The following is a 24,883-nucleotide window of genomic DNA, read 5'->3' as shown; positions in this document are numbered from 1 at the left end:
GGATGACTGAACATGCATCAAGACATAGCTCCCATAACAGAGGTGTGGGACAAGTGGGTAAAGGTTCTTCAGATTTTAGATTTTTAGTGAGTTTGGGTCATTTTTGACCCTAGGCGTGTACAGGACATGAGGACAACAGGAGGGCTAGAGTGTCTTCCTTAAAAGATGCAAAGCAACTTGTGGTATTAACAATTTAAGAGAAAATTTGGTCAAATACACTTACTTAGCACCTCCTAAACCCATCACTGTGCAAGCTTTAGACAGCCTGGAGGTGCTGTTGCCAGTACCCAGTACATCTCCGCATATTAAAAATGAGCCACTGACCTTGATTGCTTTTGGGGGGGAAAAACGTATTTGCCCATTCATTCACTTGTGCGTACAGCCTTGGGAGTGTGGAGGGTTAGTGCCACATTACTGTATGTGAAAGCAGCCATTTTGTGTCCCCCTTTACTCTAGTATCCTAATTATGAAGCAGGAATGAGTGAAACACATCAGCAGCAATGTGTGGACAAACTGAGTAAGTGGCTTCTCCTCCTCTTCCCCCACCTAGCACTTCTCTGCCCAACACCATTAACTCTCCTTTGCTCTGCTCTACTCTCAAAGTGAGCACCATGGAAGGTGTTTGGGTTAAGTCAACCTGATTTTGATCAGTACAGGATTTCTTTTGAACATCAAGCGGAGGGCGGCTAAATCCTCTTCTTAGGAGCCCCCCCCCCCCCCCCCTTTCGCCACCTCCACCTGTTCATTACCTTTATTCACAAAATATGCAACATTTTATTAAAGAGAAGTAGGGATTGTGCTGGTAAACATAAAGTTGTGTTCACTCTTTGCTTGGCTAACAACATATATGAGTTAATTTGGGGACATTGCAATTACAAGTTTAGTCGTATTTTCTTTAATAAAAAATGCAGCAGTTATCAAGAATAATGTAAATTCATACAATGTGCCACTTAAAGAGTATATCATTACAGGGAGACATTAAAAAGGTATTTTCTGGAGACTGTACAAATGTGACTTTGATCTGTAAGATGGGCAGCAGGGGGGTGGGGAGGTAGAAAAACTGAATAAACAAAAAGACAAAAAAATGTTGGGACAAAGTATGGCAGTTAAAGACATTTAAATCATATTACATCAGAGCAGTATAACCAATCATGCTTACACTTAAAAAAAAGGACACAAATCAAGTTTGTATATGTCACAGTTGGTGGAAAGGGAGAAATAAATGATGCACAATTTGGAAACATACAACCTGAGCTGGACATTCAGCAGAGTAAGAGAGTATTCTTAGAGTAAAGAAAAAAAAGAATAAATATAGAGTTTAAGGAATCATTTAGACAGTTTGGATAATATGCTTAATGCTTTTTTTTACTGAGACTTTGGAAGACTGATAGCACTCTTAGAGTTTTAAATGCAGCTAGAGATTGGAGGCAATCAGCCGAGCAAGCACAGAAATTAAGAGATGAATTCAATATGAACTAACTGTTATTAATAGGGATGAACAATGTACTAAAATCACAAGTTCAGAAAGACTAGCAGACATAGGCTAGCTCCTCCTAATTGTTTCCAGTCTCCAACTATCCTTGCGCTCTACCTCCATGTATAAAGGACAACTTATCCATTGGCTTGTATTTTGTCATATACTAAGCAGATATTAAACACTGCTAAATATGCAAAATATGCAAAAGGTCATCTCTGGGAGGCAGTGCATACGAGCACTAGTTTCTGTTTGCACAGGCTAGGTGAGGGGCAACCAATCAAAGAAAGTATACTTTTAAGGAGCAGGAAGTTAAAAAACAAAACAAAACAAAACAACAGCCCAAAGCATAAATAAATAAAATATGGATTGTTTTTGTGTGAATTCTGGTGAATAAAAATGTAGCTGGAATTATAGTCTCCCCTTAATTTAAAGGAGGTCAGCTTGTCCCAGAATCAACAAGAGAGCAAAATCTGGAGCTAGGAGAATTGTAGCAGTGCTGATAATAGAGCCAAATAAAGCCAAGTAGAGCTGACAGAGCCAAAAAACTAAACTAGGGTGACGAACAAAAAAATGCTAGATTGAGAGAAAAAAATGCTTCTAGTAAAAAGAGGCTGTCACAGAGATGGCTACAGCTAAGATCATATTAAAGTCATAAATGTATATAAAATGCATAAAAAGGACTACAAGCAGATATTAGAAAATATATTAATTTCTTTTAAATAAAATTACACTTATTGCCCTTTCTCAAAAGTGTACCTGACAGTGTTTTGCTTGGAATAACAGTCATGGAAGATTTTAGATGTACAAAAGTCTAGTAAGACAGAAGGCAAGTATGTTTTCCTTTCTCCTCTTTTCCCTGGTGCTGTGCTCTTTTACAGACAAACACATGTAAGTTGTCCACGAAGAAGAAATACATCAATCCCTTTGGTTTCTAATGGTCTAATGTTATAAAACCACTAAAGGAGTCCTGTTTGGCCGGTTTACTGATGTGCTGGCAGGACTGCTGGTGCTACGATGCTCCAAGCTCGCTCCACGTTCCGGTTTGGACCAAGGCGCTCCAAGTTGTGGCCATGGATGTGTGACCCAGACTGAGACCCTGATCAATGTCAAAGTCTTAGATTCTGGAAAGAAGCCTGCAGCCACAACCTGATCACATCTGGTCAGACCTGGAGCTTCCAGACCACAGCTGAGGTCTAAATCCAACCTGATCCCAGGCAGAAGCTTATTTTTAGCTCGATGCAGTTCAGGTATGGCGACACAGCAGCCAGGCACTGTTTTATTCCTGATTTACTTCCCAACACCGTCCCTGGCAAATATTTTTTTAAAAAGATAGAAAACCTGCATATTTTTGTCAAAGCGCTTCCCTTTTCTCCTTTTACAGTCAGTATGTCTCTCAGGAGTGAGTCCAGCTGACTGGAATCCAGTGCGTCTCTGTCTCCACTTTCTTTAGTGCCAACTGCAGCTCGCTGAAGGCAACATCGAGGTTGTCGTTGACTATAACCATCTCAAAGAGATGGCTGTACTGAGTCTCCATTGTCTGGGCCGTGTTCACCATCTCCTGAAAGTCTTCCTCCTGGGAAAAGAGGGAAGAGACAAAATAGATGGAAGTTAAAAACACAAAACGAATAAAATCTCTTTCGTCAGTCATCCAAGTGACTGATGAAACGTTTCTCCCACTGAGAACGCTACGTCCAGATGAACAGAATCAACTTTTGGAGAACTTATTTTATCATTTATCATTCAAGTAAATACTGCCTTTCTAAATGAGCCCAGGTATCTCTTGGTAGGTTAGGGTGCTGTGTTTTTACTGGGAACACTTAACTTTAAATTGGACTTTAGCTCATTTTCGCTGCTTGTATCTGTGATCTCGTTCTTTCAATCACTACCCAAAGTTCATGACCATAGATGAGGGGAGGGACATAGATCCACGGATGAATTGACAGCTTTGCTTTTACACGTTGTCATGATGAAGCTGTCTCTTACAGGGACTTTTGCCAGCAGTTCCTTCAGAATGTTTCTGGTGGTTTCTGCTTCATAATGGATTAGCTGTGTTTTTGTCTGCCCAACAAGAACATTAATCTGAGCAGGAAGCCGTTTAAGGAACAGCAAGCTGGGTTTGGAAGATGAATAGAAAATCAGAGAACTTAAAAAGAAAAGATTGGTTTAGGATGATGCCTCTTCTGGGGGACCAAACTTGAGAAAAAGCACACCCGGGACTCGTTTATTCCCACTAGGTGGCCTAATTTCCACAAGAAGTTATGTAGCATCTTGTGCCTGTTTAAGTACTTTGTAACAGCATAGATAAATTTCATTGCACAGCAACTAAATACTGAGTCACAGTTTAGGTGAACGTTCCCTCTGTTTTTATTGTAATTCTTTTATTTATAGCCTTTATACATTTGTTGCTTTTACCTTACAGGACTATAAATCTTTACGCATTTCAGTGGCATGAAGCAGCACGTGTCAGCCTCAGTATCCTCTTTTACAAGCAACCACGTTCTCTGCTGGACACCTGCTTTGTTGTGCCAATAAAACCCACCTGTCTTTGCGTTTTAAAAAAGTGTCAGAAACCAAAGAGATTTCCTCAAATCACTTTGAAATGCCTGTGGTTCTTTCAGATTGGGTGCCAGTTTCTATGCTAACCACATTACAGCTGGGATTTTGCATTACATCAGATTGTTTTGCTTGTATTCACATCACGCTTCCAGCCAGCTCGACTGAAACAATGAGACGACTGTTCCTCGGCCTTTATCATTAAAGCAGACCTGTCTCTTGCAAAGAAAAATACAGCTAGCGTTGGATTGAAAATGTCTGGGACGACTTGCCCAACAACAGCTTCCCTTCATTTAATAGTAAATATAAGATGGGTTTGGTTCTGTCAGTGTACATGAACATTTACACAGAGACTTTGTTTGTTAGCTGGTTGAAATACAGCCCGCTGTCACACAGCTTTATAGAAGTATATTTGTATTACATGAGAGAATAACAGAAGCTAATAAAGGGACGTTAAAACTGCAACAGACTGTTCACAACCAGATTGCTTCTGACAACTAAAGCTTATTGTTCTCAAGACCCAGCTGGGAAATAAGGAGCGGACTGAGACAGAATTATGTTTACCTGTGTGAATAATATAAGCTGATGCTGTGTCTGTATCAAGGTTTAACAAGCTGACCTTCAACCATAAATTCACTGCATGTTCTAGGTGAAAGTGTATTGTACTCTAGCATTTTCCTCAACACTTATTACCCATAAATGCACTAAATTATGCCTCAATAAGTCGGATCCTATTATATTTTGTGTGAATATGACTTGACTAACTATCAGCTCTGGGCATATGTGTTGTAACTTTTTTAAACAGAGTAATGTTTGACCTTTTGATTTGACATGTGAGTTAAAGGTAAATCAACACATGTGGAAATGAAACCACTGGCTATCGACTGATGACAAATTAGCTTTTTATTAGCTTTCAAAAGTTTTCTACATTCCTAAACAATGACCCCTTTGGCTCAGATGTCTGCTGCCTATACCAGAAGCCCTGAAATATTGCCAGTTGTTCTACAGAGGTCAACTAAAGTCCTGTGACTGTATCACTGCAGATTGCATGTGTGTGACTTGTAGTTCATCGTAATATAATTGCCAGAGACTGCTTATTTTCAGGTCATTTCAGATCGGGTCTGACTACCAGGCTTTTAATTTTTATGGGGTTGTGTTTGGGAAATTAATTTGTACCAGTTTGTAATTTCTCTATGGTCCATTCTGGTGTCAGTATAGAGTTGATAGAGCTATGACTAGAAATGTATCAGTGGAGTCATCAACTGATGTGGAATTAAGATCTGCTGGAATTGCAGCTTAATTTGACTGCATGTCCTGCCTGAAGTAATGCTATGCTTGATTTGACAACTTTAGGAAGGTTTAACTGCTATATTAGCTCAAATAGAGCTGTTGAAACTGAAGAGAAATATTTTTATTTCACAGTATCACGTGAACCGTGCTTGAATGAAATGTACAGGATTGTATTCGTTCCTTGTTGGTCTTCAGAACGGCCATTTGCCCCAAGGCTGCACTTTGAAAACATCTGTTTGAATCAACCAAGCATCACGATGTACCTCAAGCAAAAAATACATCAGAACAAATCACATAAAACAGGTCGTGTGGACAGAGAGAAAGATACATTTAAACCCGACCAAGTCACAGTTACACAGTAACAATTTCCTCTTGCTTTTCTATCTCAACTTAAGCAGGGAGGTAATATCTGATTAACATACGATATAAACTATCAGCCATGTACAACCCACACACTAGAAATAAGTTTTTACCGTGAAGGGTTTGGTGGAGTCCTTGTCGTCTTTGCCTGATATAATTTGGGTTTTCTTTCTGGTCTCTCTCAGTCTGTCGACGGTCGGGGGCTTCACGAACACAACGAAAGGTTTAAACTCTGCTGTTCGAAGATGCTTTATTAGCTGAAAAGAATAAAAGTGGATGCAGAGAAAAAGGAGTTAGGCATTTGGCAGCACATTAAGACGTAATCACAAAGTGTGTCACGTATGGTATAAACAGACTGTGAAAAAATTAATAGACAAAACGTTTAAAAATATAATCCTGAAAAAAAAAAGGTTGCCAATTCATGGTCCACTTGTAATAGTGATATGAACTGGATTATGGGGTTGTCACAAAGTCCAGTTTAACAGATTCAGTCTGCTGATTTCCAATCGAGAAGATATTAAAAATTAAAATCTTCCTTCTATTTTTAAGCAAAGACATTTTCTGCCTTAAGTTCCTCAGACATGAAAAGTTGAGGCTTTTCTTCCATTCTCTCATTGTAAACCGAATATAGTTCTGTTTTGCTGAAGCATTAAATCTTAAATTACCTTTTAACTTATTGACCTCTCTAGAATGAAGAAGTCTTTGCATAAATGACTTATTAGTTGGACAGAACAATTAATAATGACCACAGAGCAGATGACTTCCCATCATTCTGAGTGAATCTAGAACTTTGAAATCATGTTTATAGTTTTTGTCATTTAAAAATGACTCACAAACACCAATCTGAGGGATAAAGACTACTCACACTAACTCATCACAGCTTTTAAATTCTTTTGGAAGATAGTGGAGGATATATATGTTTTTATTTATGCCTGATCTTTGTGTCTGTCTCTTCTTTGTGGTGACAGTTTTCTGAAATAACATGCCAATCTGGTACCTCAAGGGCCTTTCACATAGGATATGGCAAGTGCAGAGCTCTGAAACCCATTTGTTTCTATTGCTTGCGCCACTCAATAACAGTTTTAAAGAGCAAGTGCGCCGGTAAGAGTACTCTTGCATGCAAGGGTCAACGTTTAACTGGGTTAAACTTGGTTAAACTTTGACTGCTGCGACGTACCGTCGTACGACCAACAGAAACGAAGCAAACAGCCCTACTAAGTTCAACCACACAATGAATGAAAACAAGGAGGAAAAGTTGATTGTGTGTGTTTCCGAGTTCAACAAACTTCATGACACAAGTTGACATGCATACTGAGACTTTGGGAGGAAACAACACAAGTGTTCACTTGTGGGGACAGTGCCAAAGCTTTCTTTTTTATGGATGAGAAATAGCTGGTCCATCGAGTTTTCGACGTACAAGAGCGCAACAACCACTGCAAGACAAATTTTAGGCCACTCGCTCCAGCTCGTGGTAGGTGCGTCCAATTTGAAAGGCCCTTCAGAGGTATGAGAGAGATGAGATTTGATTAGAGGTGGTGTCTGGTGTCTGGTTCTGGCATGATCATCTGACCTTCTTGCTATGCTAATAGCAGTGGGTCAAGACCCACAACTCACAACAAGATGGATAAAAAACTTAATGGAGAGGCAGCAGCGGAACCACTGGGAAACAGCTTCCATCATTCACTCAGTTGGTCAATAACTGAGAAATGGCATTACTGTGGAGGTTTATGGTGACATAAGCCAAAGAGGAAATCTTCAAATAAAGTAACAGGGCGATCTGCTTCTGAGACAGGTAGTTTCCAAAACAGGCTAAGAATACAGTACAGGGATGGTGAGAAAGAAGGTGTCACTCACATGAGGCTGGACATCCAGCAGGCACACTTTCTTCTTTGAGAGGATTGAACGTATCGAGTCCAGACTTGTGCCGTAGAAATTCCCTTTGTACTCGCCATGCTCAATGAACCTGAGACATGAAAAGAAGAGTGATGAGAAAAAGCACGAACGCACATCTTTGGATGGACACATGGACAAAGTTTCAAATAATTATGTCAGTTTTTAGAAGAGTAATTACTGTAATCTGAGTTAAAGCTCAGGCCTTGTACCTGAGCTAAAAGAGGTTCTTTTAGACTGTGACGAGACAAGGATTATTTTTAACTGCATATATTGTCCAAGAAAGAAAATATAGATCTTGAAATGAGCATCAGGAGGACATTTTTAAACTAGTTTACATAAAACAAACAAACCTTTTTCCACTGTATTAGATATGTTAATTTGTGCTTTTAAGATTTTTTTATATATCCTCATAAGAGCAGGATTTTTTTTTTTAAACAGCAACTTTCAACTTTCATTTTTATAATTAATTTTCTACAATCACTGTGATTTCTGAGATTAGAGTTTTGAGAAATGGTGATAAACCAAAACAATTCAGAATTGTTCTCTCCATTGTAGTAAACCTTAAAGAAAGGCCGTTTGAAATAGAGACGTACAAACATATAATCTACACACAGCAGGATATCCAAAAAAGTTGTTCTCTTTTTTTTCCCAGGGAAAAAGTACTTTTGTTTTGGCCAGAGTATGAATATCAATTGTTCATCTCTGCTGCATAAAGTCTGAATGTGTGTTGTGATTGAATTCATCAGTTTTGCTTACTTGTTGTTTTGGATGTCCGTCTCAAAGAGCTGCTTGGAGATGAAGTGGTAATCCACACCATCGGTCTCCTGGTTCTTCTTGGGTCGACTGGTGTCTGAGTGAAAGAAGATGAAGATGGAAAGAGAGGGAGTGATGCCTGTGAGTCATTGCAATGAATAGTGCAATGCTCCTTGTGTGCAACAAGCAGAGAGACAGAGAGAGAGCCGGTGGTCTCCAAAGCTCCGGTTTTCAAATTGACAAAAAGAAGCAACACTTTTGGGCTTAACCCGAAACAACAGCAAGTGTTAAACATATCCATGTGTCCACTGGCAGCGATCAAACATTCAAAAAGAGCGAGACGAGACACTTTCCGATTCTCCTTCCTCTCAATGAGAGCCAGGACCTGTGCCATACGTTTCCTATACGGGTCTGAATCAGACTGTCTGGGCTCTATTAAACAACAGCAGCACAGGTCACATTTGAGAACAATTAACAGGCTGTGTGGAGAGAAAAAGGCCACGCCAATGGGATTTTAATACCGGGGACATTTCAAGTGTCAGACTTTGGCTGGGGGAAGACAATAAAGTCATAAAACTTGGTTATAAAAGTTTTTTTTTTCAATAATTAAAAAAATCTCTCTATGTAAAGAAATATTTCAAATAGTGAGAACAGTGAGAATAATACAGCCACGTTTTTATTACATTTTATTTTATTTCATTTATGTTGCATCCTCAATTCAAGATAAAGCACAGAACGGAAGAAAGACAGAAACTTTAGTTTCGGCACACAAATGTTTAAAGGTTTCTTTGGGATGAAACAAAGAGAAAAGAGATTGTTGGGAACACCACATTTAATGGTCAGCGAATTAACTTCTATTCTATTAACTAGTATAAAGCACACATTCACATATAAGACGCAGAGATAAGAACAAAGAAATATGCAGAGCGAAAGACAAATGAACTGTACTGTTCAGCCAAAGTTTGGTGGGCTTAAATCAGAAGAGTGAAGTTATCTTTTTTCCTTTTTTTTAATTTAACCTTTATTTACACAGGTAGTCACACTGACACCCAATGTCTCTTTTACAGGACACTTACGTGGAATGGTCACACTGAAGTGCTGGGGGTCAGAGATCAACAGTTTCTTCTTCAGTTCACTCAAGCCGACACCTGTGGGTCCTACACACAAACATCTAATTATAAACTCTGCCAAACTCCTCATCACGTTATTATCACATCCATAACATGATATGAGACATTCAAACTTTCTTTCGTCTGTACTTGGTGGTTAGAGTTGCCGAGGTTAACTCAAGACCTCAAACACTAATGATGAGAATATAAATTCAAATGTCTAATAGGATCAAATGATGAACTAATGAAAATTTGTATCCAAAAGATCTAAAGTTACTTTCTGGTTATTCATATTCACTTCTTAGGAACAGATGATAGAGAAACATAATATTCAGCTTCTCTCTTGCAGAGCTGGGCCACCTTTATTGTTTCTGTCGTCTCTATGTGACAATGAGATTGAAGGTGAGGATTTTCATTAAATTCGGTATCCTAACAGCAACAGTGTGTGAGGTAAGCAGCGACATCAGAGTTTGAGAACTTAAATTTCTCTTTACTCACCTACTAGCACCACCAGCCTGTGTTTGTCTCCCCTTTGCCTGCGGTACGGGACGACTTCCTCGTATGTGGGCACGTCAGCCATGTCGTACATTTCACTCTTCTTCGCCTCGTACATGGACTTGGTGGTCTTTCTGTCTCTCCTGCTGAGGCGAAAGCTTCTCCTGAACCCAGCTGGAGGTCAGCATGAGCCAAAAGAGGAGACAGAAGAAACAGATCAATCAATACAAAAAAAGAAAATTCTTTGTCAGTAGTGTAAAATCCAGCACAACCGTATGTACACATACAAATACTGTGGACTCCAATTTATAGTTGTTTCAGGATCTTGGCAAACACCTCCACACAAACATTACTTTCCCCAGGTGACATCAAACAGGTGAAAACTCATCATAGGTCTATCATCATCCAAAATACAGTCCCTCTCACCTCTTGCACCCGCTGACACACTCACTAAAATAACACAGGTAACTAATTACACAACAACAACAACAACAACAACAACCATCCTGTCTTCCATACCAGTGGAAACTGTATTACACAGAGAGGATGACAATGAATGTGCTCCAAATTTTAGAACAAGTCAGGTATGGGTAAACGAAGCTTGCTCATTTGTTCTGGAAAGCCTCATAAGATGATCCAAACACGAACAAGTTAGTAAAAAGAAAGGAACTGGCACAAAGTTCCGATCTCTACTTTGATTCAAAGCCCCTTCAGTAAAGTAGAAGTGCAAAAATGTGAAGGAAAAAGATGAGCATATTTAACACAAGCTGGGACGACGCACACTTACACACAGATACATACAGGAAGCGACTTTACTTCCACAAACAAACAGTTAAATGAAAACAGAAAGTTGGTGTAAAGATTGAAATCAGTGAATGAATCTAAGCGTCATCAGCTTAAATGTAAATTAATCTCTACACTTGATGTAACCTAACACTGACCCCCACAGCTGCTCTGTATCAGCCCAACACAGAGCTTTACTGTGATTTCACCACATTAATGCAAGCTAACCTGTTTATTCTGCAAATATGATATTATAGAAAGACAAAGTTAGTATACTCACACAATGAAAATAGCCCATTTGTCAAAACACATATGTGATATGTGATTAAAAATTTTGACATGTAACCTTTAAATCTGCAGGTCATTAAATGTCCCAGAGCAGAGATCAGCTTTAAAAATAATCTCTACTCTTTCTCTCCTGACCTGACTTTCTTATCTTTCTCCGTCTCTGAGTGAAGTTAGCTCTCTTTCTTTTCTCTCCTTGTGAAATACAGCAGCTGGACCTTTAACTAGCAACACACTGAGACGAACAGCACACAAACAGCTTGAGTCTGCTGATGTTTGTTGAGCTGATAGAAATGTTGTAGAAACATTATGTTGTGAAGCAAGGTTACTCCCTTTATACTCATTCCTCTTTTGTAACACTAGCTACAAGCTGACTAAAACATACAGACAAACGCATTTTTTCCGACTCAATTTCAGCTGATACTGTTGAGTCTAGAGTAACGAGCCTGTTTTAAAAATGATATTTGTGCAAAAATGTAGAGAATAAGAGTAAATACTCAGGTAAAGTACAGATACCTGAAGGTTCTACTTAAGTACAGTAACGAAGTAGCCTCTAAACAGTGCTTACTAAGGAGATATCATTCTCAAGTTTGCAGGCTGTAAATTCAGGAATCTGTTCATCCCAAAGTTGTGCTCAAGAATGACTCTGGCAATGGAAGTTACAGACGTTGCATCATTGAGAGGCATGGGGAGAAAACAAACCAAAAACTAAGGACAACAACTGCCGCCCCCTCCCACTCCTTTATTTCCCCATGCAACCTCAGCAGCATTGCAAAAGCATCTGTAAGTTCTAAGATTTCAAACTTTTAGGGACAGGCCAACTTTAAATCATACAACCACATCCAACAGGCTGAAAAGCCATGCAGCAAGTACTCTCATAGAGAAGATGTTATTATAACTCACTATTTTTTACTTCTTCTCCCGAGGTTCTCTCATTTCATTTAAACCTCGTTCTTGGCTGCTGGACTCAAGGTGCTGGACTTTTTTTTGGGCAAAAAAATGGAATAATGTTTGGCAGAGTTCGGCTTTGGGAGTGACCCTGATTGAGCTTGGCAGACATGACTCAAATGTAGTATTTATAAACTTGCGTGTGCTCTGGATATCCTGTGAAATCTGGAGTCTAAATGTGCAAATGACAGTGGTAATAAAAACACGATGGGAAACATTTTCTGTACAAGACAGGGATTTGGAAGCAGCTCTCTGGAATTAAAGTGGTTGCAGAACCAAAGTGGGCCATGGTAATTGTCATTAAGTCTGACTGGAACCACATCAGCAAGACCGGCCTTCATCCGGACCTCCACAATGCAGCGAAGCACACAAACCTTTCTTTTAAGCCAACTCCAACCAGAACCTCTCAAAGAAGTCCTCAGACCCACAGCAGAGGCAGAACAGGATAACTACATACTGCAAATCCATGACATGATCTGCCAGTGCACTCATGCTGTCAGCATGGGAGCACAAATAGCACAGCACAGTGAGAAAGTACAAAACTATTAAAGTCCAAAAAGTGAATTATGTAAGAAGGTTTAAGAAGTGAATTATTTGCCCCACAAGTGCTCTGTGAGTTAGAAGAACAGGTCAAAGGTATGAACAACTGTTCCGTCCCGTGAAACATGTATGACTTAATAGTTCTTAGAAGATGATATATGAAGGATTCATGTGGAAAAAACAAAACTTGTACTTGGCCACTGTCCTCATATTTATTGTAACAGTGAAATGACCACATCTGGCAGGAAAAGGCAAGAAGACAAAAGAAGACAATCTCTCACCTAGGTGAAATCCACCACTATAATCAGCATCCTCTGGTGATGAAAAGAAAGGAGCCAAAGAGAACCACAAAATCAAGTTAAAGAGAATAGTCAGAAATGAGCTGCGGCCCTCTAAATATGATAAAGGGAAAAACACACAGGTGCTGTTAAGAAGAGAGTGATCAGAGTGGTTTGGGGTAAATTTTGCTTGAGTTACATTTTATAGTGTGTTCGTTATTTTTAAATATTGGCCTTTTGCCCAGAATGACAGCCACGCATGTAGAGGTAAATTCAAGGACAGGTTACATATAACCTCCATCTAGTGAGCAGCTAAAGTTGACCAAAATAAACAAAATACTCTCTTTTTCTTTACAGAACTAACAATGTTGAAAAATGTTGATGGTCCCAGCTAACTGACTAAGCCCCATTTAGCCTTACAGGCCACTACATTCTTGGCTGTGGTGTTGGACGATTCTTGGAGACAGTGAATCAGTTTGTGCTGTGACTGAGTCCAACAAATATTACTTGTGACGGGATGATTCTCAAAAATGATGTCCACATTTGTGAAAATGAGTCGAGGAAAGATGAGGCTTTGTAAAATGTTAAAGTCAATAAAATCTATGAGGAACCATTGACTGTGACAACTAATGTTACTCTTAAATGGTGAATAGCTTTAATGGGTCAATTGGGGAGATGAGGTAAGAAGTGGACCTCATTACACACAAATAGCATGAAGGGGAACCAATCACAGATGGTTGGGTTAGTAAAGTCCTACTCGGTGGAGGATGTCAGAAAAGTAGTACCTTCAATCTCTTCAGCTTTGAGTGCAAGAGAAGCAAGGAATGGAAATTAGGTAATACTAAACAAAATATTAGATTAGGAAAGTAAACATAACTCAGGGATGAGGAAGAAATATAAGAAGAAACCTACCAAACTCTACTGTCACATCATCTTAGAAAAGCAGAGCAAAAGACAACAGAGAGAACATTATAAAACATTTTAAAGCTGAGTGCCACATCCACAAACATCCTATGCAGGTTCAATTCAGTCATTTCTCACAAAACACTGAAAAAGCAAACAATTCTCTTCAGTTTTGTAATGTTTGTGAAAAATACCGAGCTTGACCACTACACTGTAACTCCCAGTATCACTCTAATGGTATCACTAGTTTAACTATCTACGTTTCAAATAATAAAATAACTCAAGTTCCACTTGGTTCTGAAACACTCGTCAGGTCTTCCTGAGAGGAAGTTGCAGTACACTCAGCTGTCATGACATAAATTGATGGAACTCATTGAGGAAATCTTATCCTTAACTTCTTTCTTTTTTTAAGGTTGGGTTTAAAAAGAACACGTACAGAAACCCTTCATAAGCCATGCTGCTACTAAAAGGTTACAAAAACACCAGTAAGTGGAGCTTGAGTTCAGGTTTTATGAGAATATAACAAACATTTACTTTCTATTTGCTCCTATTTTGATAGAAATGTATATCCATTGTTACCTAGTGATACACAATCTGCGGTACATGTCTGTGGTGCAGTCACTATTTACAGGGGGGAAAAAAGCCATTTAGATTCATAAGCCTCCAAATGATTGATATTGTAATACTGATACAGTCCTCTGTAAGTATTTAACAGTATGAAGCTCACCTTACATCACTGCATTCATTTTCCAGAGTGTTGTTCAGCATGTCCAGAATTAATGTCTAACCAAAACAACAGTCAAGACCTATCTGTGCAAGGCTGTTTGTAGGCTAGACGCATCAGGCACGAGAGCGGCAGCTGTTCTGAAGTGTGTGTACCTTTATCTGACATCTTGTTTCAAATGTCAGTGGCCAGGTCAGTTTTCCCACTGATGGTGCCCTCTTCCTGCTCTAATGTGGCATCTTAAGTTGGGACAGCGACCTCAAAATGTGGTTTTAAGAAGGATGAGAATTACTGTACTGTGAATAAGAGTTTAGCCAGATTTAATTATCTAATTTATTTGAAACTAAACCTTAAAGAAAGAATGTGATGAAAACTGCCATAAAGATGTATGATTAGTCCACCTTTATCAAGTCCATGGGTGAGCTGCCAGGAATGTTTACATTGGAAAAATCTGGGTAATAATGTAATAATACTGTAATACTGTTTGTCTTCATTCTCTTTTCCGGCAGTGATGATAAGGAGTTGAACTCTGCAGTTGGAGTCAATCACGGACAATTGCTGAATAACAGGCTGCCATCAAAACCATCCTTGTTATTACCCTCATCATCATCACCCCAAGAGTATAAGTGATTATCCAAATTAGAAGCCAGGCAGCCAAGTGACAATACCAGTTCACATGAACTTGTCTTTTATCTTTGTTATCTGCATTATGCACAGCTTTTAGAAAATCAATCATCTCTTTAGCTAGAGTAACAGCCAGAGGGCAAACCCTCTCCTAATTCATATTAAAGCTCCTGCGTGACTACAACAACAATCATATGACCCCCTATGAGCAAGCACTTTGGTAACATTGGGAAGGAAAAACTCCCTTTTAACAGGAAGAAACCTCTGGCAGAACCAGGTTTAGGGACGGGCGGCCATCTGCCGTGACCGGTTGGGGGGAGCAAAGGAAGGCAGGATAAAAGACATGCTGTGGACTTAGTGAACAACACACAAAGAGGCTGTAGAAGACACATGGAACAGACTCTGGATAGAAATTTAGAGGGAGAAACATTGAGCAGACAGGAAGGAAAATGAAAACAAAGATAAATCTAAATTGCTTCTCCAGACGACCAGCATGAACTACACAACTACACGAAAGACTCCAGTGGTGGAATCAGCAGAAGGATGAGTCTGTTTCAGAAATGAACTCCACAAACTGTCCTGACCAGCATTCCTCACTTTTGCCATTCTTCTCTTCCTCCCATCCACCTGTTAACGACAACTGTCTTGTTGTGGTTTATTAGTCGCTAACACAGCAAATAATATATGCTTACATGATCGTCTAGTAGACCTCCTTAGGGACGAAAGAGTCGTAACAGGTTGCTGAAATGCAAGTCTCCTGAAAGCAAAAAGATGGATAAAGAAAGAGAAGAAAAAGGAAAGAACAGAAAAAAGAAAACCATCAGTTTTCATGGTCACTCTGGGAATAATAAACACTCTGCTATGCTACAGAAACCCTGCTCTACAATATCCTTCATTTCTATTCTGTCAGCTGAGACTGGTGAAACCAAAGATTGAGGAGGTGAAGAACAGAACATCTTTCTATTGAAAAAAGTAGAATAATAAACCTGAATATAAAATGTTCTACTCGATCCCTTTACTCTTCAGCCTTCCTCTTTCTCTGTGTAGGTCTGGTGTGTGTTTTCCATCCACTTGCAGTTCAATGTGGATTGGTACCAGCACTATCATTTTCTGTCATTACTCACTTTGGACCAGAAAATGTGTGGAAACCCAGACTACTTTGGCAGAGTGAAGCAAGAATACATGGATTAAAGAGGGAGAGAAAGGAGATGGAACATCTATGACAGTGACAGCACTGGAGCCAATAAGGTCAGCCTTGTGTTTCTCACCTCTCCTGGAACTGTTTGGATGGTATTAAGCCAGCACGAGGATTTGTGTCGCCCTCGTGTTTGGCCTGCCACCAGGTTGCATCATCTTGGCTCATGATCTGTAGGATGCAACCCTTCTTGAAGGCCAAACCAGCTTCCTTACATGGGATGGTGTTGTCATCTTTTGGGTCGTAGTCAAAGAGCGCCTTCACAAACATCTGTACATCATCATGAGGGAAAGGCAAGAAAACAAAGAGGAGGATTGAAGACACAACAGGAACAAGTTCACTATGTTGTATATAAAATGTTTTCTTTCTAAAACATTGTCATCATGGTTAAAGGTGATTCACCAAAGCTCAGAGTGATTATTCTCAAAAGATTACAGCAATCGATGGTAAACGCTGCAAGTGATGGCCAAGATGGTCTTTCAATGACTTTCCACTATCAAAGGGTCTAAATCACTTAACAAGTGGATAAACCAAATAACAGAGAAAGACAGGACCTACCTGTGGCTCCTTGATAGATGCCTCGTCCTTTGCACCAGGGACAACTTTAAAGGTAATGGCTCCTTGTGACTGTGCCTAAATAATGTAGGAACAGAAGTTGGAGTAATTGTAAAGGATAGTTTTCCTATCCTTTTAAGTATTTTATAAGAGACCTAATCTAGTTACAGTGACATAGCGTCAAGCATTGATTTTTCAACAAAGGAAGGTTTAGTGGGATAGTATAACCATTCTTGACAGAATTAGGGAGTACAGTGCAGGGGTGTAAAGGAGGAGTGTTGAGAGCTCAAAGACTTTTGTGTCTGAGAAGGCCTTAAGAGTTTAAGATCCCAGGCACATGACAGAGCTCATTTAGGCCTGTGACCAAAGCTGCGTGGAGGAACTACACATCATCAGCCTCATCCACAGAGACTCTGCATGTGATCTATCGGCCATCAACACGGCAATGGGAGGCCTGGGTCGTGGATGAGTTGATAAGGGGAGGTTTCTGTCATTATAAACAAAGGCTGGTACCAAGGGAGTGGAGCTGAAAAACCCTCAGTCTCACAAACGTCCATAGAAAGACAAGACTTACCAGAATACGAATGATTTCCTCTGGTTTCTTGTCGTCCACAGGGATTCCATTGACCTCCTTCAGTTCATCCCCTACATGAATTAAACCTGCCACACATAAACAGACGTTACTAATTTGCAGTCATTCTGGCATTCTATTATTTTAACGCCCTGATGTAAGCGAGGTACTAAATTCTGTGCAATCCCAATATATTCCACACTACAGACTTGTATGGCTCTTTTCCACTAGTATCTACTTTGCTCATCTTGACTTGACTCTGTTTTTTAGGGTTTTCTATTAGATGGCAGCACCTGATACCTACTAGAGCAGTCGTTTTGAGCAACCTGAGTTGATCTGAAACTGTGACGTCAACAGACTCCATGCCACCATGTGATGCCAGTCAATTATGTCACTTGATGAGTCATGAAAGTGATTCCTTCACAAACATCAAAACTGCCCTTTTTGAAACACGGCATCCAGGGAAATGGGTGCAGAAAAACCAACAGTGTGATCGGACAGGTATACCAACGCCTCCATGTCCACTATTGTGTGCTGGGTTTGTGTTGCATACAAATGACATCATGGGACTTTTAAATGAGTTGCTATAACGACCCTATGTAAACTGAGGTGCTACACAGTGACAGAAAATGACAGAAAACTGAGTAGAATCGAGTACACACACACACACACACACACACACACACACACACACACACACACACACACACACACACACACACACACAGGCAAACTTATAAAAGAGAGAAAAAGGCTGGAACCAACCACTTCTGTCAGCTGGCCCTCCCTTCATGATCCGGGCCACAGTGATGGCACCTGTGCTCTCATCACGTCTTATTGTTGCTCCCTATAAAAGAAGAATAGTCATTATAACAGCATTTCTACCTTTATGACATTATGATGTGCAAGTCAAACAGCAATGACCTAAAATCACTGTAAAGATGAAAATTAAGGCGTAGAGACAGATAGATACTGCACACAGGATGATTGTTAAGTTACTTACCAGTGGCTCCTTGTTCTTGACCAATCTTATAATTTTCACAGAATCTTCATCGTCATCGATGTCTTCAGGCAGCGGAGGTAGTTCGGGGTCATACTTCTTTTGGGCAACTGCGTCGTGGACGGACAGGAGGCTCTAGAAAAAGGAGAAAATAGGATTTATGGGAGGAAACACAAAACAGGCAAGGGTTATCTGTCAAGCCACGAAGGCCTCAACTTTACCCCAGTCCACTTAGCTAAATAAAGTATGGCCATGCATGCTATTAAGAGTCCGATCTATCACTTCCTTTTTTAAGCAGGACAGAGACACTGCAGACTGCAGGGAGGATGGTTATGAATTGGGTTGTCTCCCTCATGTGCTGGGTGATGGATTTGAAAGCATTCAAGGCCAGAGCTTGTAGATGAACAAGCATTAATTGCCATTAGGCCTGTGCTCTCCCTCCATACATCTCTCTGATTAAAGGCAACCCAGGCTCGCCCTGCACCATTGCTCAGCAAGAGCTGCAAATGTGACCACCACAAAATCCACACTTTGCAGGGTAAGGTGGTGAAGACTCAAAAGCAAAGTTCTCAGCTCAGATATTTCACACTTTCACGAGCAGGCATAAAAAGAGACGGGACGCAGACGGGAATGATGCCATTCAGGAGACATTCATTTTTCAAAGTATTTAACAACCGCGTGTCCGGACCAAGATGCAGCTAGATGCGTGCTGCTTTTTCTGTGGTTTAGAGGGGGGGAAAAAATTGAGAAAAACATCTTCCAACCAAAGTGCCAGACAAAAGTAGAGGGGTGGAGAGCAAGAGAAACAGGGAAGAAAGAGAAGGATATGGTGAGAAGAGAAGCAGTGTGTTTTATGACATGGGAGCATGCTGCAGTACAGCATTCAAGATGTTGCTAACTGGGAGCAGATGAGAGGAGGAGACACAACTGGAGCTATGTGAGTAGTCTTTGGAAGGCAAAGAGTCTGTATTACCTTATTATAACTAAAAATAATAACTTCTTTCGATCAAGAGAATCCCAAATGAATAACACATGTAAAGAAAATCTCACAGCCAGGAAATCTTTAAAAATGGTTGGTTTTGATCCTACTTCAGAGATAAAATGCCACTCCTCTCCAGCTTGTCTTCTTTGGCTTGTGCTGCTACACCGTCTGCCAAAATTCACCAGCCAGCAATGGAGGAAGCAGTAGCAGAAAGAACATTTTCCATTGTTTGGTGGGGAATTGCTTGGCTGACCCCATTCTGCACTGGAGCTGAGAGACCACTGCACAACTACAGCAGCAATTATATGTGTTAGGTGCAGGGGAAAAACATAGTAATGAGCCAAATGAGTACCAGTTTGCTGGAGGTGTGTGTGGAGTTGCTGATTCTATGTCTAAAATATGTGCTGCCTGGTGAAATATGTGTGTCTGTACCTATAGCACCTGTAAAAAACACATGCTCCACACTTGTCTTTGAACAGATTAATGTAGTTGTTCTTAATGTGTTTGGAGAATTTAGGAAATGAATCATAATTACCAGCTCAGACATTGAAAAATCCATGTTTGGGAACCACCATCTCTTGAATTCCTGCTGTTTGACACTGATAGGTATTAAATATTTGCATGTACTGTAAGTGTGTGTGTGTGTGCTATGTTGGGGGAGAACTAGAGAGCTGTTGTTTCTGGCAGAGCCCAAACAAGCATGACGACAGCGCATTAAAAACGGAGCCTGTCCAACTCTGCTTCTATCCTGCCGTCGTGAAGGCAGCTCTGTCTGGCTGAGACACCTGGAGGCCCTGATGGATGGCCCCAGTTATGCATTAGAAAATAAAAATGTGTAAATTTATTTTGTAGCTGTCTGCATCTGGCTAACGAGGTCAGCAACGGCAGCCAAGAAAACGAGACAAGGCCTGGATCTAACAGGCGTGTTATTTTGTGTACAGCACGATGATTGTAACGCTTTAATGTGGCTGCTGTGCAAACAGCAAAGATCCAGAGCCAGAATTGCCAAATGCTTTGCTGTTTTTTGGATGGAATAATACAATCCTCCACAAAGAGAATATGTGGTTTTAGTTTGTTAAAACCTGCTCAGTACAAAATAAGCAAATCCTTTACTCACCTTTACATGTGGGTTTGCCAGCAGTTTAAGAAGCTCTTTGACATCCTGACTGGCTGATTTGCCTTCCAGCTCATCAGACACCTGAAAATAGTCAAGGACACAATGTTCACACAACTGTGCTCAGACCATTAAGCATGCTTCTCTTTTTCAGGTGTGCATGTGAACATTCAATGCTTCGACAAGAAGACAACAGCAGTCTGTATAATGAAAAACCAATGGTAGAGGTTTGTAATTAACAGTTCAACTCTGCAAGGTGTGCTTTGTGTCAGTAATGAATAGAGGACTTGCATTTAGAGAGATAAACATACTAGTTATGCTTTATCTAAAGAAGTTATGTTGGTGTATCTTCTATTTGTATCATATTGTATTAAGACATAAAAATGCAGCTCTTTCAGTTACAGGATTTATCTGCAGCTTCATCTTGTCTTAAATAAGGTAAATCGCAGCTGGAGGCAAGGCCACACTTTGTCATGTGGCCTAGAACTCCCACCTACTGGCACCTGCCCTTTGATAAATCTTCTATTGTACCAGATCATTTTCCAATGAGAATCTCAAGAACTAAAGAAAACAGTCAGTTAAACCTGGAAACAATGGGAGCTCTGAGAGCATCACTGATTTATGGAAGATCCTCCTGGACTTGGTTGGAGTGTGGAAAGGAGCAGCAAGCCATCCCACACAGTAAAAACTGACATGAAAGCCACTTGACACTGATGAACCCTTTCTCTGTGTTTGTATTTTTCGTATCTGACCCTGCAGGAATAAAATGCAGACCAATGCTCTCTGATGGCACCAAGTGATCTGTCCAAGTAACAGCAGAGTTTGTATTAAGATGTTTGGAAGTCAGCCAGAAGAGGAAAACGGTTTTCCAACAGGGAGAAGGATACAAGTCAACCATAACAACCATACAGTTCTAGATCAGTGGCCATCATTTGAACTATTTATTGATGATGTGGTGTGTCTCACTTGCTTACACCAACGGCACTGGCCATGCTGGTTTCACTTGAGCGGTGGCAGTCACTTGCTGGGAGTTCTAGACAGTACGGCCGGGGCCAGACGAGGGTTGAAGTGTCATTTTATGTTAGTCAATAAATTAAACCTCCATTAACCGAAACCCATCTAGACAGACACTGTTCACCAAAGGTTCCTTTAATCGATTCATTTGCCTCCCAGCCAATAAAAAGATCGATCAGTTTAAACATGTTTTTTAAAACACTTACGTCACGTGCCAGAGGTGCAGCTCCTTCCAGGACAGGGGCGGGCTTGCTCTCTTCATAGTGCTGCAGCCGTTCGTGGATCTGAAAGGACAGATTGTATTCATTATTAAGGTAGTTATTGAGATAGTAGTGAGCACATGTGGAAGAAAAAGTGTGCACACTGGAAGCCATGTGCACGTCTCCAAACAGACATGTGAGAAAACATGTACAACCTTCATCAGCACCATCTTGTACATACACAGAGTTCATTAAATCATGTCCTTAAATACCAAAAGCACACACAAAGATCTTTCACTCCCTCGATCCACTAAGTATTTCAGTTAGCTTAGCCACTGTACAAACAATCCAGTTTTCCACCATGCATTCGATATGTCCCAGTGGCCCCGTGATGATTCCAAATCATTTCAACAGTCTGGTGAAATTGGCTAAACATTTCCTTATCAGCCTCAGCGCTGTGACTGCACAGTGTTGAGAGACAGAGCTGCGTCTCTGGAGAGTTGCTAAAATGGAAAGTAAGCCTGACTCGTGCGCTCACTTTCACTCATTTATACACGCAAAACCACTTCATCATATGTGGAGCAGAGATGGAATAATTTATATACACACAAAGCACACGTTCACACCCACGCACACAACGTCAAAGGCACAGTTGCACAACTGTGCCTACGCACACACAGACTCACAAAAAACACTACAGATATCCCATTTGTGATTTAAAAGCAGCTGCGCAGGAATGCATTGACAGCCTACAGGCTGCTGTCAGGTCCCATCAAGGAACAGACAGGGACAGCTTTCCTCCCAGCAGCCACTCCTGCGTCTCTCCTTCCTCAGGCCCAGCATGGTGAAGGGGATCTGGGCCACGGGTCTGACTGATAGCTGGGCCCCGAGCCTGGAGCTTCCAGCTGGATGTCCTAGAAAGCATTCCAGGAGGATGGTGGAACAGAGGAGCCTCTGGCTGAGGAGAGAGTGACAGAGACGCTCTGGACCACTTCTATATCTAAAGGGCCAAATCCACACATGCGGGAGTGCGCACACACACACACACACACACACACACAGATGGAGCAGTGACAATGTGTGACAGAAAATCACTCAGCAGGACAGAAAAAGACAAGAAAAGCAGTTTGTTTGCTGTCACACTGAACGGCTACAGATGCTTTGTGCAATTAAAACATCTGTTTTAGGAATGTTAGACATAGTTGTTACTCCTCGCAACACAAGTGATTATGTTTTAAAGCTAGATGGTAGCAGTACTGTAAATACGGAGGAAAGCAAGTCAGAATCACTGACAGTTGAATGTTCTGACACACTCACAGGACGGTATTTGACCTCAATGTTTTTGGCCCTGGCAGAAGTTCTGATTAGCAATAACATGAGCAGCGTGCGTAGATGAGTTGATTTGAGTCTCTTCAAGCTGTCATCTGGCTTCGATAATCACCAGGGACCAACACCAAAATCCAAAACATGATGTCATTCAAAAACATTACCCAAACACCAAATGTCACCCATCAAAATCACTTTTATAACTTTCCAGTGAAGTAAACGCGACGCAACGACGTGTGAAATGTCTTTACATCGTCTCTCCCCATCAAGATTCCAGTTTAAATCTTGGCCTTAAACAGCTACAGCCATTTCAGCTGGACTTATCCATACAGTCTGCCGAGATAAATCACAGCCTGTTAGGACTCTGTCTTGGCCAGCACAACAGTCATGTTTCAAGGTCAGCTTAGAAGTTCAAATCCTGCATAAAGCCGTTATTACTCAGCAATAAAACACGGTGCATTAGGCGTGTCGTGGAGGTAAACATGTTTTTCCCCTGTGGACATGCTGATGGATGTTAGGACTGCTGTTGATGCTTCGGCAACCTGTCATGCTGTAAACTTTTTTAGACCCCCAATTATCTCAGAATTAATCCTGAGATAAATGGGGGTCAAATCACTCTATAACACTATATAAAACAGTGCTAACTGCATCTTGTGAACATCATCTATAAGCCCTAACATTATGGCTAACTAGTTTTATTTTTCTTTCCACTGAGTTATTGGTTTGAAATAATCTGTCACTAGTTTGCTAACATGAACTAATGTAATGTTTAGGGTCAGGGTTGCACACTTTGGAGACTTTTCAAAATACCCGAAGACATAAAACATAGTATTTAAGCAGGCTTAAGACCTCTGCCCAGAAAACATCACATCCTTTACAAGCTGAACATCTTTTTCAAAGTGACCCGGAGCAAAACCCTGTGACAGACTGGCGACCTGTCCATGGTGTACCCTGCTTCTCGCCCTAAGACAGCTGGGATAGGCTCCACAGTCCCCCCGCAACTCTGAAAAGCAGCAGAGAATGGATGGAGGGATGGATGAAACTGGAGTAATGGCTGTGGGATTTTCCTTGATTACCAATACAGACAATACAAAATGATAGAATAGGGACTGGTTGACCTGTAGCTTTCTTCTTGTTTTAATTGTCCCTCCAGTGTGCTTGACATGGTTCAAAAAGTTTTTCAGTAGTCAACAGCATACTGTGACCTGTCTGCTGCAATATGGAGTTTCCGTCTTCCTTCCCCTGTCCCTATCATAACCTTGCATTTGGCTTCATCTATCATCATCTAGCCACTTTTGGCTCATTTCAGAGGTACTTGTTTGTGAACAACGTGCTTGATCCGGTAAATCTGGGCTGCAGTCGACCATTGAACTTTAATGAAAATATTTGGAAGGCAGCCTAAATCCAAAGTAAGACAGTGCAAGGAAGGGGATATATTTTGGATTCAAGTGAGGCTTTTAAAATATAAATAAGCACCTGGCTCGTGTCATGAGAATATTTTCTAGCAACAAACAGATGTAAATAAAAGCTGAAAGATGATATCGGACAATAATTCTTTCATCTCTGTAACATAATCGGATTAGGATGGATGTGAGACGTCCCGACCATCTGGTGAGTACAGGTGAGAGAGACAGAAAGAGCATATGTCTGGTTTAAGTCTTCATGTTACTCTGAATTCTCTACTTCTTTCTTGTTTCTCTCTCCATCTGTGACACCTCCTCCTCTGGACCGTCTCTCTCCTTCCAGACAGAGTGACCAACAACTGGTTGTAATTACCCAGGTGAGGCAATTACAACCAGTGAGCGACCTGGGTTGGGAAGCCTGTCAGATTAACTTGATGTGTGTGTTTTCTCTCTGCTGTTTAGCCATTCTTTCGTATCCCCTCTACAACCTTACACAAATCCCAAATAA

The 24,883-nt window shown here is 40.7% G+C and overlaps 1 protein-coding gene across 10 annotated transcripts in view; it reads right to left on the bottom strand.

The window, feature by feature from the left end:
- Nucleotides 1-872: 872 nt before the first annotated feature.
- The window catches only part of mpp7a (MAGUK p55 scaffold protein 7a), a 63,230-nt gene continuing 39,219 nt past the window's right edge, over nt 873-24,883 (bottom strand). For 5 of the 10 annotated variants that reach the window (XM_026179132.2, XM_026179133.2, XM_080305910.1 and 2 more), the window contains 18 exons: nt 21,653-21,730; nt 20,436-20,516; nt 18,340-18,471; nt 18,102-18,183; nt 17,340-17,425; nt 16,769-16,843; nt 16,284-16,480; nt 15,708-15,772; nt 14,247-14,288; nt 13,677-13,697; nt 13,550-13,564; nt 12,768-12,800; nt 9,934-10,104; nt 9,403-9,483; nt 8,330-8,423; nt 7,535-7,643; nt 5,794-5,937; nt 873-3,050 (listed from right to left, as the gene is read on the bottom strand). In XM_026179132.2, coding sequence (XP_026034917.2) covers nt 2,871-3,050; nt 5,794-5,937; nt 7,535-7,643; nt 8,330-8,423; nt 9,403-9,483; nt 9,934-10,104; nt 12,768-12,800; nt 13,550-13,564; nt 13,677-13,697; nt 14,247-14,288; nt 15,708-15,772; nt 16,284-16,480; nt 16,769-16,843; nt 17,340-17,425; nt 18,102-18,183; nt 18,340-18,471; nt 20,436-20,516; nt 21,653-21,730 — 1,686 coding nt within the window. In that variant the 3' untranslated portion in view covers nt 873-2,870. The remainder of the gene's footprint in view (nt 3,051-5,793; nt 5,938-7,534; nt 7,644-8,329; nt 8,424-9,402; nt 9,484-9,933; nt 10,105-12,767; nt 12,801-13,549; nt 13,565-13,676; nt 13,698-14,246; nt 14,289-15,707; nt 15,773-16,283; nt 16,481-16,768; nt 16,844-17,339; nt 17,426-18,101; nt 18,184-18,339; nt 18,472-20,435; nt 20,517-21,652; nt 21,731-24,883) is intronic. The other 5 variants (XM_026179138.2, XM_026179139.2, XM_026179134.2 and 2 more) reach the window with 4 other exon arrangements.

The sequence above is a fragment of the Astatotilapia calliptera genome, chromosome 9 (genome assembly GCF_964374335.1).
Source record: "Astatotilapia calliptera chromosome 9, fAstCal68.1, whole genome shotgun sequence".
Classification (NCBI taxonomy): Eukaryota; Metazoa; Chordata; class Actinopteri; order Cichliformes; family Cichlidae; genus Astatotilapia; species Astatotilapia calliptera.
The sequence above is the reverse complement of the archived record's forward strand: the minus strand, read 5'-3'. Positions and strand labels throughout refer to the sequence as shown.